The 13,867-nt window shown below is 47.6% G+C and overlaps 3 protein-coding genes across 3 annotated transcripts; 1 reads left to right on the forward strand and 2 right to left on the reverse strand.

Annotated features, from left to right (window-relative positions):
- Window positions 1–1,400: 1,400 nt before the first annotated feature.
- LOC124670254 (AT-hook motif nuclear-localized protein 9-like) lies at window positions 1,401–3,893 on the forward strand. The gene is made up of 5 exons (XM_047206749.1): window positions 1,401–2,362; window positions 2,783–2,850; window positions 3,008–3,175; window positions 3,269–3,424; window positions 3,523–3,893. The coding sequence occupies exons 1-5, from the start codon at window positions 1,768–1,770 to the stop codon at window positions 3,769–3,771; spliced, it is 1,236 nt and encodes a 411-aa protein (XP_047062705.1). The 5' UTR covers window positions 1,401–1,767; the 3' UTR covers window positions 3,772–3,893.
- Window positions 3,885–6,192, reverse strand: LOC124670255 (probable phospholipid hydroperoxide glutathione peroxidase). Its single transcript, XM_047206750.1, has 6 exons — window positions 6,020–6,192; window positions 5,719–5,795; window positions 5,579–5,640; window positions 4,461–4,579; window positions 4,191–4,358; window positions 3,885–4,104 (listed from the first exon to the last, which is right to left on the reverse strand). Exons 1-6 carry the CDS (start codon window positions 6,077–6,079, stop codon window positions 4,075–4,077), a joined length of 516 nt encoding a protein of 171 aa, XP_047062706.1. The 5' UTR covers window positions 6,080–6,192; the 3' UTR covers window positions 3,885–4,074.
- Window positions 6,193–6,309: 117 nt separating this feature from the next.
- Window positions 6,310–9,955, reverse strand: LOC124670253 (FT-interacting protein 3-like). Its single transcript, XM_047206748.1, has one exon. It carries the CDS (start codon window positions 9,953–9,955, stop codon window positions 6,917–6,919), a length of 3,039 nt encoding a protein of 1,012 aa, XP_047062704.1. The 3' UTR covers window positions 6,310–6,916.
- Window positions 9,956–13,867: the final 3,912 nt, after the last annotated feature.

The raw sequence follows: 13,867 nt of genomic DNA on the forward strand, positions 1-13,867 counted from the left end.
GCCGTGCACGTCATGAATCCACCTAGATCTAGCTTGTCATCATGGATCTGGACACTTCATGGGCCTCCATGGACCCGACTCCTTGCGTAGGTCGGTTGGGATCCGGCTCCTGTTACTGGGCTAGACTTTCTCCATCTTCTATCAACAGCAATTGGGCCGCCCGGTGAGCCATATGCCACCACCACCATCTGTGGGCCACCCGAGCTTGCCAGATCTAGACCATGTCGTTGACATACTCATGAAGTATATACCCACAATAGCTGCCACCCTGTAGCTAGGCCGACAGCCACGGGTACGCCGAGGGTGGCCGTCGGCGCCACCCTCGGCGTATCGTCGCGTACGCCGAGGGCACGTGTACGCCAACGGCCCCGACATTTGGCCGGCCTGTACGCCAACGGCCCCGACATTTGGCCGTCATCGTACGGGGCGACCGTTGGCACACCGAGCCATTCCTGTAGTGATAGGTTCCCACTAGCCGCTAGACCGTCCCTGGACACTGCCCGACCTATCGATCGCTTGCAATTTTATTACTGAATTTTCGATCTTCCTTAAGAGAAGTATGCATGCTAGGCACAAGAAATCTGTAGTGTGTGACCATGTCAATACAATATACGTCTAATATTTTCACCCGCGTGAATCATTGTCTTCCTCGGCGTATAAACCCAACACCAACGCATATGCACACGTACAAGCCTCACACATCCAAGATTTCAACGGTGTGCGGAGAGACCAACTTTCACGAGAGAGGAAGGACTGGGCAAAAAAGAATATAGCTTGACATTGATCACCACCGCCCATCGAAGAGGACTCTGGTTATTTAGTCACCGGTGATCATGTTATCTACCATGTGATAGAGAGGACACTTTATTACTTAAAATGTTTAAGCATTACACCGGTCGGTCTCAGTATATGAGACATATGGCCATTCCGAGTTTGAGCTCCTATGTGTTTGCATCGGTTTGACGGCGACACGATAAAAGTTGATAAAAGTTAGTATTCTTCCTTCCATCATCGAAAATGTAATCGTGCAACTGATCACTATTACTTGTAGGACAAAGAACAAGCATGAAAATATCTCATAGGAGCTGCTGATAGCATATGGCAGGCAGGGCCCAGGTAGGAGGCTTCTATTCCCTTGACTGTAGAGTGGGGGCGGATGGAGTGGCCGGGTAGCGACATGCCACCCCACGCCATGGATGGATGGATGGGCCGTGTCAAGCTAGCGATGCCGCGCGCGCGCCCGACGAAAGCTACGGCGGCGACGGGCGGATCGATCGATCCAGCGCCTTTTCGTTGGGCGAAAGGAACGGAACCCAAATCTTATCGCCCCGCCGGAGGATGGATGTGTCGCATGGGGCGCTGCTGCTGCTGCTATTGCCCGGCCGCCGTTCCATCCATCCATCGGTCTGCTCTCCTCTTCGCTGTACCCATCCCAGTCCCACCCTTCCCCTTCCCCGCTGAAAAACACATCCCGGCTACTTGCCCCTCCCTCTTGTGCATGTAGGCCAACCGCGTCATCTTATCCTTCATCCTCTCTCTCCCATCATTCCATCTGATCTAGCTAGCACCTCGTGCTCCTGGTGGTGCCTCCCATCATCCCCTCATCTCTCCCTGTCCACCATTCTTTTTCTTACCCTGCGGCCAAGGGAAGACAAGCTGCCGCCGCCGGTGGACGAAGCTAAGCTTGCCGTGTTTGACCGTGATCAGCAGCAACCCTATCGCCCGAGCTTGCTGGAGCAGCAGCAGCAGCTACCGATCGATCCATGCATGGATGGCAAAGAACTCATCTCACCGTCCGACCTGCCGCCATTCTACCCGCAACAACAGCCCCACCACCACCGCATGCTCGGCGGCGGTGGAGGAGGGCATAACAGCCCTTCCTCGCTCGCCGGGATGCACTCCGTCATCCGCCCCATGCCCAACATGAGCATGAGCCCCACGGCCATCCTCCAGTCCATCGGCGGCGGCGGCCCCGGCTCCCTCTCCGGGATGCAGTTCCACATGGACAGCACGCCCTCGCCGTCCTCCATGATGCACGGCGGCAACATGTCCGGCTCCGGCAACATGGTCTCCGTTTCTGGCTCCGGCGGCACGATGCCGGTCCCCAGCCAGCCGGAGCCGGTCAAGCGGAAGCGGGGCCGGCCGCGCAAGTACGGGCCCGACGGGGCCATGAAGCAGCACCTGGCGTCCACGCAGGGGCAGCAGCAGCAACATCACCAGATGATGGGCGCGCCGCCGCCGCCGAGGATGGGGTCCATGTCCGGGCAGGACATGGCGGGCGGGTTGGACGACGCGGCGGCCAAGAAGCGACGGGGCAGGCCTCCCGGGACCGGGAAGAAGCTCTCCTCCCCTAAACCCTCCGGTTAGTATATCTAGCTCAACTCTGAATATTTTTTTCAGGGTCAACTTCTCAATTTATAATTTCTTAATTAAGGTGATTTTCCCCCTCTTTATCGGATAAAAAAGGTGATTGTTTTTGCAAAGTTTCTTTCACCAATAGATTATGTCGATTATTCTGTATTCTGTATTCTGTATGGAGAAAAGAACATCTCTAGTAGTATGTGGCAGCTGCAAGAAAACAAATGCTTTTTTTCTGAACGATTTTAGTACTACAAGTATTATCTCACTTATTATGCTTACCACTTGAAACCCTGAACATGCTGCAGCGTGCCGAGTACTCTAGAGTCTGCAGTTTACTGAAACCACGTTATTAGAGAATAATACTACTAATGCGCGATGGTTTTCTGTTCTTCCTGCCTCTGAAAATTGTTGTTTTGTCTAGGCAATGCGTTCTCTGGCTCAGCTGGAACGAGCTTCACTCCTCACATCATAACAGCATCTCCTTCAGAGGTATGAATGACCGCAATGCAAACTGAAACAACCCAGGCAACAAGGAGTATCTTCACATTGCACAGAATTTATCACAATTCCATTCTGTTCCTTTGTTATCTTGTTGCACCTGATGTTGCCGCAGATTGAACTGACAGATGAAATGTCACCTTGTCAGGATGTAGCAGGGAAGATAGCGGCATTCGTCAGCCAGTCACCGAGGGCTGTGTGCGTGCTCTCGGCGATGGGCTCCGTCTCCAGGGCTGTCCTCCGCAACCCAGGAGACCATGCCTCCTCCGCCGCAATGGCTCCTCCTTCTTACAACAACAATCCTTCCATTTACGAGGTAGGCCACCATCCTACGCAGTGCAGGGAACAACAGATCAAAGAAATGCAACTGAAACTTATGTATAATCATCAATGATGTGGATGCTTGTAGGGCTTGTATGAGATCCTGAGTTTATCTGGCTCTTACAATCTGAATGAGGCGCAGCTGAACCAGAGTGACGGGCTCAGCGTCACGCTCTGCAGCCCAGAGAGGCATGTCATTGGAGGTGTTCTGGGTGGAGCCTTGGTGGCTGCCAGCACAGTGCAGGTGCCACTACCAGATCATCTCATGTATTATGATTCCTCAACAGTTTTCAGAAGACACACAATACAATTAAAGTTTACAATTCTGTTTGGCATGTGCAGGTGGTACTAGGGACTTTTGTCAATGGAGGGTCCAAATCAAAATCAAAGAAAGCCGTGAAACCACCGCCGGCCTTCGGTCCCGACACGCTTGCCGGCGGAGGAGGGCCAGACGCGTCACCCAGCTCTGGTGGACATAACCAAAACCTAACGCCGCCACCCTCCATCGTAACAACTGGAGGATGGCCTAGCTCCAGGATATTTGACACGAGAAGTTCCAGCATTGATATCAACAACTCGTCTAGAGGATAGCTCACCTGTCGATACCTCCAGGTCTCAAGAAATTTTCTGTTCCTGAAAGAAAACCGAATGTATACTTTGAAATAGCTCATTCAGTTTTTTAAGATGATTCTTATAGGTTGTCATTGCAGCAACATGATTTTGTTTATATTTCAGAAAAATGTTGTTAATATTCTTTTCGCCGTGTAGAACGACACAACGTACCACAGACCGGATCTTCTCTTAATAGAGTAAAGAGTACATACAGTACTTAAAATAACAGATGACACCGTACACACGACACACCCATGATGCATGATCTTCCCTGGAGACACCTCAAACCTCCAACAGCTTCTTGATGTCATTCTGTGGAAACAACATTCACCAAGTTAATCACTCAACTGGTGCCTGGAGACAACAAATATGGATATACCGTTGAGTTGCAGCATTACCTCAATGTTGGACGGGGAACAGGTTGGCGCATAGCGAGTCACAACGTGCCCCTCTTTGTCAACTAGAAACTTGGTGAAGTTCCATTTGATACGTTCTCCAAATAGACCGCCTCTCTCTGACTTCAGGAACTTGTACAGTGGAGCGGCATTGTTGCCATTAACATCAACCTGATGATAACTTGGACATGTTCAGATAAAAGCAAATGCTTCTGTGTATGGAAGCTAACACACACATGCACATAAAAGGAAAAAGGTTTTCACTGGATAGACCTTGCGAAAAATTGGATACTCTGCATTGAAACGATTGCAGGCAAACTCCACAATCTGCTCATCGCTATCTGGTTCCTGTCCGGCAAATTGATTGCAGGGGAACGCCAATATCTCCAATCCTAATTGCAGCAGAAAACATGCAAAGATAAATGAAGCTTCAAGACAAAATACATCACAAGTTACTTGACCTGCACTATTCCCAGCTTGCCCTACTAAACTTGCAGCCTAACATAGATGAAGAATTTTCTCTTCTACTTTTGTCTTTGAAGCTTGATATCTGGTGCTATTTAGCCTAATGTTGGACCAAACACAGCATAGCTTCTGTCATCTATGATTGATGGTAGAATAAATGAAGGAACCAAACAGTTTGACCTTGTTCAACCTCTAGGGCTTTTAGATACCATTGTAGCCGTGTATGAACACGACAATACAACTTTAGAACACATACACTTGTAGTACAAGCCTGTAATTGAACACTCGTTCTCTTGAAGATCAAGCTAAGCTACAGGCAAAGTTCCACGGCTTGTTTAGTAAGCAGGCGAGGTATATATTGAATGCACGATCATTATGACCAAGAAACAGCTGAGGTGCCACATCTGTTGCGCTGATTGAATTGCATTTGTCTATGCAATCTAAATTATACTTTAACATTTGATTATGTTCTAAATTATAATTATATCAAAAGAAAAGAAAAAACTAATTAAGTGTGCTTGGGGATACAAAGGTTAGCAGTTGACCAATACCTAGCACCTTTAATAATCAGCAGGTGTTATGGATTATGATGCATATAAGGTCTTTATGAATCATACGCTTTGGGTTTCTACTGAAGGCAAAGCAAATTGCTTGCTCTCTTTTCCCGACAACATACATAAGTGACGCATCGAAGACTTTTAAGCATTCTCCACAATGAGAAAGATAACCAAAACATATTAAATAACAGCACTTATCATATATTCTGTTCAGTTTTAGCAAAAATGCTGAATCAAAAAATGATGGTTAAGAACCATACAGAGTAACAAATCGGAACTTGTCAAACGACTAAAGAAAGCTAAAGTGGAAATAATACATTAGAGCTATAGTGGAATGACATATATACAGGGGTACAGAAAAATAAGTACCTTTCTCCCTGTATTTCTCGTAGAGCTGACCCAGTTCAGTGTAGTTGGAATTTGTCAGACCACTGCAGGGATATAAAACTCAGGTGGTGAACACAGATTCAAATTGGAGAATTTCGAACTAAAACTGCAAAACGCGATACCATCGAGATGCAACATTCACAATCAGCAAAACTTTCCCTTTGTATCTGCTGAGCTCCACATCATTTCCTCTTGTATCCTGCAAAGTGTTCTTTTCGTAAGGATGAAATGGAACTGGATAGCCATACAAAAATGCCGACGTACTGAAATTATTTTCTTTTTTGCCTAGAAATAATCCCATTCCATTGATTTACAGAAATTTCAACATGTTTTGCTCACAGGTTCGAAGGCAAATCCTCAATATGATTGATAAACAAAGATGAGCCCTGGCGGGAGAAACAAAGGGAGGGATGGGCGGTGGACCTTAACAACGAAGTCATGGACAGAACCACCGGGCTTGGAAGACGACTCTGCTGCTCCCATCTTTGCTTTCAGTAGCACTTGAGAAAGGATTTGAGAAGAAAAGTTATGCGGCAATACTCTGAACTCTGAAGAACAATAAGAATGGTGACAAGTGGCAAGCACCTGTCCACAAATTTATTTCTGCATCTCAGGAAGTTCTAGAATTCTTCCTTTTGTGCAGTCCAAATGTTCCCTCAGATGCTAATGACAACCACAGAAAATGCAAAGTATTATAATTGAACAGGCTGCTTCTAAATCACAATTATTTCAATGGCCTAGAATGCTACAATGAGAAGTAGACAAAATACTTTGGGCCTACTGTACACCAGCTACTACAATTACTTACCTTTGGCCATTCCTTAATGGACAGCATTTAAAATTAAAATGCAAATGGAAGGGAAGGAAACATAGTTATAAGCAATTGTTTCTGCCAAATATAGTCATACAACCATTGTTACAGAAGTCAAAGCAGCATCATTTTAATCAAGGCATGCACAAGAATCAGGTCAAATTCACGCAAAAACCTTGGATGCAGAAACTAGCCACAGAAAGACATGTTGAAAGATGCAATTACTCAAGTGGTAAGAAACACAGATATACAGACCGCAATAACCAGTCGAGCACGATATTGAACATTAAAATACTAGATATCTTACAACGATCAGCACGATTCCAAAACCTGCTGAGTCATGATAAGCTGTCAGCACATTATTCCCTGGACTCCGCAACTAATACGATAGACAGGTTCTTAAGTTCTGAACAACAAACACAGTTACAGATAACAAGAGAGGCAAACTACAGCAACAGACATGGAATATTTCTACGGATTACAACGATAAGGCCACCAGATGCCAGACTTCATAGCATGCTGTCGGTCCTTGCTGGTAAACGTCTAAAGAAGTTCACCGGCGTCGAAGGCAACCTGTGTCTGAACCTTGGGTGCCTCATGGCATAGAACCCTCCTATTGCTGCAAGAACTTGGAGAGGTGTGACGTACAGCACTATAGCAGCCATGAAACAAAATAGGACAAATATTGATGTGGCCCGAGGGTCCCTCCAACTAAGCAGTGCTTGGATTCTCTCCCCTTGAGTTGCTATATCACCGACAACAGTCTGTATCCTTCCAGCAACACTCCTCAGCCTATCATACCTCATCCTTACAATCTCTTGACTCCGGCTTGTCGGGAATGTGTCAAATTCTTCGTCAAGTTCATCTGGGTGAACAGCCTCTGCATGAGAGATCTTGGTGTTCATGTGTGGAGGGTAGCGAGGTCGATAACGGTAGTTCCAAATCCCTATCAGAAACATGTACAAGAAAATTGTTGGGAGTATGAGCTCCGGAAAGCACACCAGCATGATAAAGAGGATGTGGACTAGCACTGTGGTAATTGGGTTCCTCCATGCGCAGACACCACTGAACCACTTGCTGACTGCAAACACGCCTGAGAAGACTGACATAAGTCTGAAGAAGTTTGCTTTGCTTCGCCTCATGCTCCACAAGTGAGAATCAAAATCTGACATGTACTCAACAACTTCCTTTCTCAGAGGTGGCTCCATTCGGCTAAGACGGGCAGCCACAATCTGGACAGCTTGATGGCGCAGTATGTCAACCTGAAGCACTGGTATTGGACGGGCATAGTGCATCTTCGGTAGCAGAGGTCGAGAGTACAGGTACAGCATGTTCACCAATGACGTTGACGAAAATCGTATTGCTAGGTGCAGCTCTCCCATCTTTTTCACCCCTGATGGGTGTAGAACCAGGAGAGGATAAGAGTGGGTGTACACACGGCCAGTTTCTAGTGTCGAAAGACGAATTCGAACCTTGCCAATTTTCGCATCTTTACCACTGGACTTCTCCCCATTCCTGTCTCCAAGCTGGCCATTGTCAAAAGCACCAATAGTCAGGACAGTTGCCGGATCATAGACTTCCCAGGTGTATTGTTCATTGAACTTGGGGTTTGGATTGTTCATGATAGTACGTGTTCTTATCCACTTTGACCCATACTTTGCAACACAATAAGTGTCTGATGAACCTTTTCCATCTCGTGTCTTCATTGGAACAATCCCTTGAGCACCTAGGACTCCAAGCTCGAGCAAACCAATGGATGGCTTCCAGAGTTGCTTTGCTGTTGGCCTGAGGTCACTGCTGTAGTTTGTTGACTCATCCAGAACATGATACCCTCCATCAAGGCAGAGGCGGAGATGAAGGCGGCTAGAGAACTTCTCCTTCTTCAGTTGGTCCACATCAACTAGTACAGGCTTCTCTAGATTAAACCATTTCCCATGGACAATACGGTCATCAGCCCGTCTATCAATCATTGTCAATGGTATGATTATGCGGCCAAGCATCTCATCTTTGTTAGGAGCTACACGGTCTTCAAGCGTCAGAATAAGGTGATCCTCAAACGGTTCAGCAGCCACAAACATAAGGTCTTCATTCCAAAATGGGTTGAAGTTTCTAGCTTGAACAGGCTTTGTCCTCCCATTCTGATGCCCAACTTGTGCTCTAACAAAAACATCTGGATAGCGGGTCTTATCGTGTATGAGAATATCTTGGGCCTCAATTATATTAACTCGAAGATACCACAATCTGGGAGCATGGTAAACTTTCGACTTCATGTGTGCTACAGCAGATGGGTCATCAAGTGTAGCAGCATCTGAATGCCATGCATCAGGAAATGCCTCGTCAGCTTGGGTGCCAATCCAAACTGCCAGCATCAGCTCGCCTCTTGACTTATCCCCAGTCTTATGAACAAGCCGGTACCATTCTGGAGCCAGTGGACTGTCAGGGGGCACACGTATCGGTACATCATTCAAATCGAAGCGCACCATGCCAACAAAATCATCCTTCATAACATCCTTGTCTTTGACCAACACTTCAAGGACAGACGCCTGCATACGATCTCTAGAGAAAGCAAAGACAGCATTCCATTCAGGGTTCCTCTGCTTCTCGAAGTGCTTAGTTATGCCCCTGTAGTTGCCAACTCTCACTTCCACAAAAGGATCTAGGCTCCCAGTGATGTCCATGTCAGGCAGGTCCCTTGCCTTGACCACACGCACAAACAGATACTGCATTCTCTCCACTAGATCATAAGTACTAGCATGCTTCTCACCACGTATAACCCGACCACCAACAATCTGTCCACCACCAAGAAAGGGACTAGTTTCTTTGAGTGCATAGTCCATGGGCTGCTGGGAGGCTGCTGAATACATCCTGACAATCTTGGGCTGCTGTGGTTCAGGTTTCATTTGCTCAACACCATACTTGGAGTTGGTAGGCTGCCCGGCAAAAGAGGCTGGAAGATGGCCATGTTGACTATGATGCACGTCCTTGGCAATGGTATGCAAGGTTCTCACCTCATTCCTGTGCTCCTGAGAATTGTTCAGATTAGTACCGGTTATATCAGCCGCGATCTGCTCAGCATGACTCGGAGTTGGAGGAGAACTATTCGAGACAGGGTCCATCGCCGAAAGAGGGTTTGAAGCCCTGATGTTGGGGTCATTGGTGATGTACACTTTCAGGCCCAATTCACCCTTGACGCGCGAGAACATCCCACGCTTCTCCAGCGGATAGTGCATGACAACAGAGTCCGTGAAGGGCACGAACGAGGTCCCGGCAATCCTGACCTTGCCGAGGAAGGACCTGGAAGCCTCGACAGACTTGTTGACGTTGTAGACGTACGCCTCGAGAGCGAGCTCAGGGAGGTTGGATGGGTCGGAGACGTTGAAGTAGAAGCGCTCGTTCCACACCGGGTTCAGATCTTTCTCCTTGATGGCCGTTCGGAACCGCTGGCCGTCAAAGTTGAGCTCGACGCAGGCGCTGGCTGAACCATGCCCGTCCTTGGGCATCAGGTCATGAGCGCTTGCGACCTCCACGCCCAGCTTATACGTCGCCATTGCCTCTGGAGATGTCGCAATCTACGGCACTGTACTGCATACATGAAAGAAGGACACTTTTAGTACCACTACAAATTCTACAAACCGGCCACCACAACCAAATAAGCACAGGTTAACAAAAGGCCCAGGTAGTTAGCTCCATGGTGAATGCTGGCTGCCACTCCCAAATATAATACACAGTAATAATAAAGACTCAACGTTGCAAATTACTGAACTTCACAAATCATGCCTGCAGAACCACACCGAGGTGTCTGGTTTAAGACAGAAGTTGTACTTTTCATTTCAGCGGTGGTGCAGTATTCCTATTATTTATATGGAAAAATGGAAACCCACAGTCCACATCAAACAGAGACATGACATCCAGAGACTGAACTCCACTAGGACCAGAAACTTTTAATCAGCAAGCAACCGCTAACGCTGCCCGCTGACTGCGATGTCTCTGAGCCCATGCCTGAAGGCGACATATAAACAGATATAACAGATCTAACCTGCGCATCAGCACTAGTATTATTTCCCCCTGGGCGCATATGTATTGCTATATTGTCGGAGATCATTGTTGTTGTTGTATATTGCATCTGTGTCTACATTGCCCCCGCTGAAAGGCTAGCTTAAAGCTCTAGTTCTACTACCGACCACCTCAAGTTATTTGAGCTTAATAATCATAACGACTCGAAATCACCCTTCTAAGCTCCTTTGCCCTTTTCATATGTGCCCGAATAGAGATTGGTTTACCACTTATGAACCTGCTGCTGGTTCTGTTTTGAATATCCGAATCATGGATTCGCTAGAGCGTCAAGCCTTTTGTGTAAAGCCAAGCGGGAGAGCACTAGTTTAATAGAGGAAAAACATATTGTTCTTCGCTGGACCAAAGGGCGCAATATTATTATTTGTATTTACATCGAAATATTGAAACAAACAGTCGACATCAAACCGGAGACATGACATCCAGAGGCTAAAATCCCTTAGGACCATAAGCTGTCAATCAGGTCAGTAGCGAACCCCCGTCCGCGATGTCCCTGAGCAGCTCACACCTGAAGGCGACAGACACACATATATGTGACAGATCTAACCTCCGGATCACCACTAGTATTATTGCCCCCTGGACGCACAAACAATATATCCGAATAAGAGATCCACAAGCGCATCAAGCTTTTCACGTAAAGCCAAGCGGGGAGCACTAGTTTAATCGCCGAGAGAATCAGCGCGACTCGCTGATTGATTAGTAGTGCTACCTAACTAATCCGTGAGAATATGCAAAAGATAGCGCCTTTTTTGCACCCGCAGGAATATCTGAGCTGCCGTCACGGGCAGACCCAAACCCCTAGAGAAACCCCGGCGGCAGCACAGGACGGCGGATCAATGAGAAGATGAAAGGAAGCTCACCTCGGGAGTGGGAGGCGGCCAGATCCGGGCAGATCTGGGCCAATGCCGCGCAACGGAACCCGTGGCCACCGGGCGACGGAACCGCGGAAGCACGCACGCAGGCAGGCACGCGAGTCCTTCAGTCCGCTGCCATGGCTTCCGTCGGTCGGCTCGGGTCGGGGCGGCGGTCCGGCGGCGATGGATTGGGGATTTGGGGGAGGAGGAGGATGGGAGGGGAGGGAGGCTTTGCTTCGGGCGTGGGTTTTGGGGAAAGGAAAGAGTGAGTGAGCGATGCAATGCGTGCGAGGAAGAGAGGAGAGGAGACGCGTCACGCCTTGGCGTCGGCGTCGGGTCGTCTTCCGTCCTGCGCCGCGCCGCGCCGCCCACCGATTCTTTTTGTTCCGCTCGGATACTTCCTCCGCAATTTCTCCTTTCTCTCTTTTTTTCTCTCTCGTCTCGCTCCGTACCGTCGGTCGGGATTCAAAATGGGAGGCGTCGTCAGATGTCAGGCTCCGATGACTTGACCAACGGGTGGCGGACTTGCAGGTGACTTCATCACCAAAACAAAAGGTGCTACGTACCTCAAAACAGAAAAGGTGCTACGCGTGCCAAAAGCTTGAGGCTACACTTACCTGGGCATAGTTCGAGCCGGGCCTAACAAATTCCATTACAAAAGACCTAGGCCCAGGCCCAGCCCGACCGTCGGCTAGAATTTCGGTTCAAGCCCGTTCCATCACAACAAATACCCATCGAGCTTCGGGCCTCGGGCCAGGCCTCTTCTTTATTTGACACATTTCTCATGCCCAGGTCCAGCCTAGCACAACCATCAGGCCTAAATTTTCGGTCCAGGCCTAGCCCACAGTGCATTGCTACAGGCTGACACAAGTCTATGATCATTCGGACCAGGCTTTCCAATGACTAGGTATATACTATGGACACATATATATGTTTCTATTATTTTCTTTTTTACGCATAGGACATTACGCATAAAAGTAATCAATGAACTATCAGTTAAGTGTATGTGCCAATAGTAGATGACTATAATGTGATCCTTGAGAAGCCCTTCAACTTCAACCTCCAGACCGTGTCGACGGCGCGCCACCGCTCCCGCTCCTCCCTGAGTCGGTATGACGTTGTTGGTTGCGGACGGGAAGTCGCCGAACGAGTCAAGAAGACCACATCCATTCCGAAGACGAAGAAGAAGGATGAACTACCGCTGAAGCTCCTTGACGATCCGAAGATCACCAGAGCCAGACGAAAACCTCGAAGACGACACCACTCCCACAAGCCTCTCGACGTTGCCGCCGAGATGGGGTTGAAGCCGGGGAGACCTTATTGCACGAGGCGGCGGCACCACCACCTGAGCGCCGCCCCTATAAACTTTAACCCTACAAACGGAAAACGGAACCCACAAGACAGGGGATGGAGCCCTCCCGCCGACGAGGGCCACGATCCACCGCACCCCCATGGCCCGAAGGCCACAGAGGCGGGGCAGATCGGCGGCGATGCCGGCAGGAGGCGAGGAGTCTTGGTCGCCTTCGGTCAGATGCGATCCGCCAAGAAGCTTCTGTGGAGCGTCCATGTTTCTATTATCTTGATCAAACAAAGACTTAGAAATGTGCGCAAGCCATGTGAACCGGGATGGATCAGAGAGTATAAACTCGTCAAATTATTAATCTTCATGTTCATGCGGCGACCTAGCATACGACTGCATGCTCTGTAATACACAAGTCGTTGGCATAACACCACTGAAACACCTTTCCACTAGTATTACACTCCTCATATGGTACAACAAAAACATACGCGGGTTCAAGGTATGCCTATAAAATTACCGCACAGACTCTTCTTTACAATAGATCAACACAACCTCCTAATTACAATGAGGTCTAGAAAAATGACTCGTTGATTAATTTTATCCTACCTCTGCATGTAGAGCTACTTGGCTTGCTAAATAATTACAGCTAAACTTTAACTGCTTAGGTTCTAGAATTAGGAAATTGCTTCCTTTCTATTCCTACTTAGGTTATAGTTATGCACTCTAATAGGAGGAGGAAATTTGCTTTAGATGATGTCTAGTGGAAATGTTCGGTCGTTAACAAGTGTTTGATTGTGCTATCAATTTGCATGACTATTAATTTTCTAGGTTTCAATGATGCTATCAATTTGTATGACTATATATGCGTTATGAATCTACTTGTATGATTCTAAATCTACTTATGTTATATGTTGGCATGTATTCATCTGCTCAAATTTACAAATTATGCTGAAAAAATCTTTAGTCCTCCAAATTATAGGGGTTCAAATCTGCGGCGCGATATTTAGAGGACTAAATATAAAACGTTAAGGTATAGGAAGAATTGTTGTCCTGTAATTTTTTTTGTACTACTTCAGGTTAGAGATGCTGGATCGTGCTATACCAAGTGACGATTCGAGATTCATTTGCTTCCGGTCTCTCAATATGCCAAAGGACGAACTTGATGCTAGAACAACGAGTCTGTCATGTACCTCCTTAATTTTCCTCCAGGAAATGGCCAGTTAATCCTATCCTAC

Source organism: Lolium rigidum, chromosome 7 (assembly GCF_022539505.1).
Source record: "Lolium rigidum isolate FL_2022 chromosome 7, APGP_CSIRO_Lrig_0.1, whole genome shotgun sequence".
Taxonomy (NCBI): domain Eukaryota; kingdom Viridiplantae; phylum Streptophyta; class Magnoliopsida; order Poales; family Poaceae; genus Lolium; species Lolium rigidum.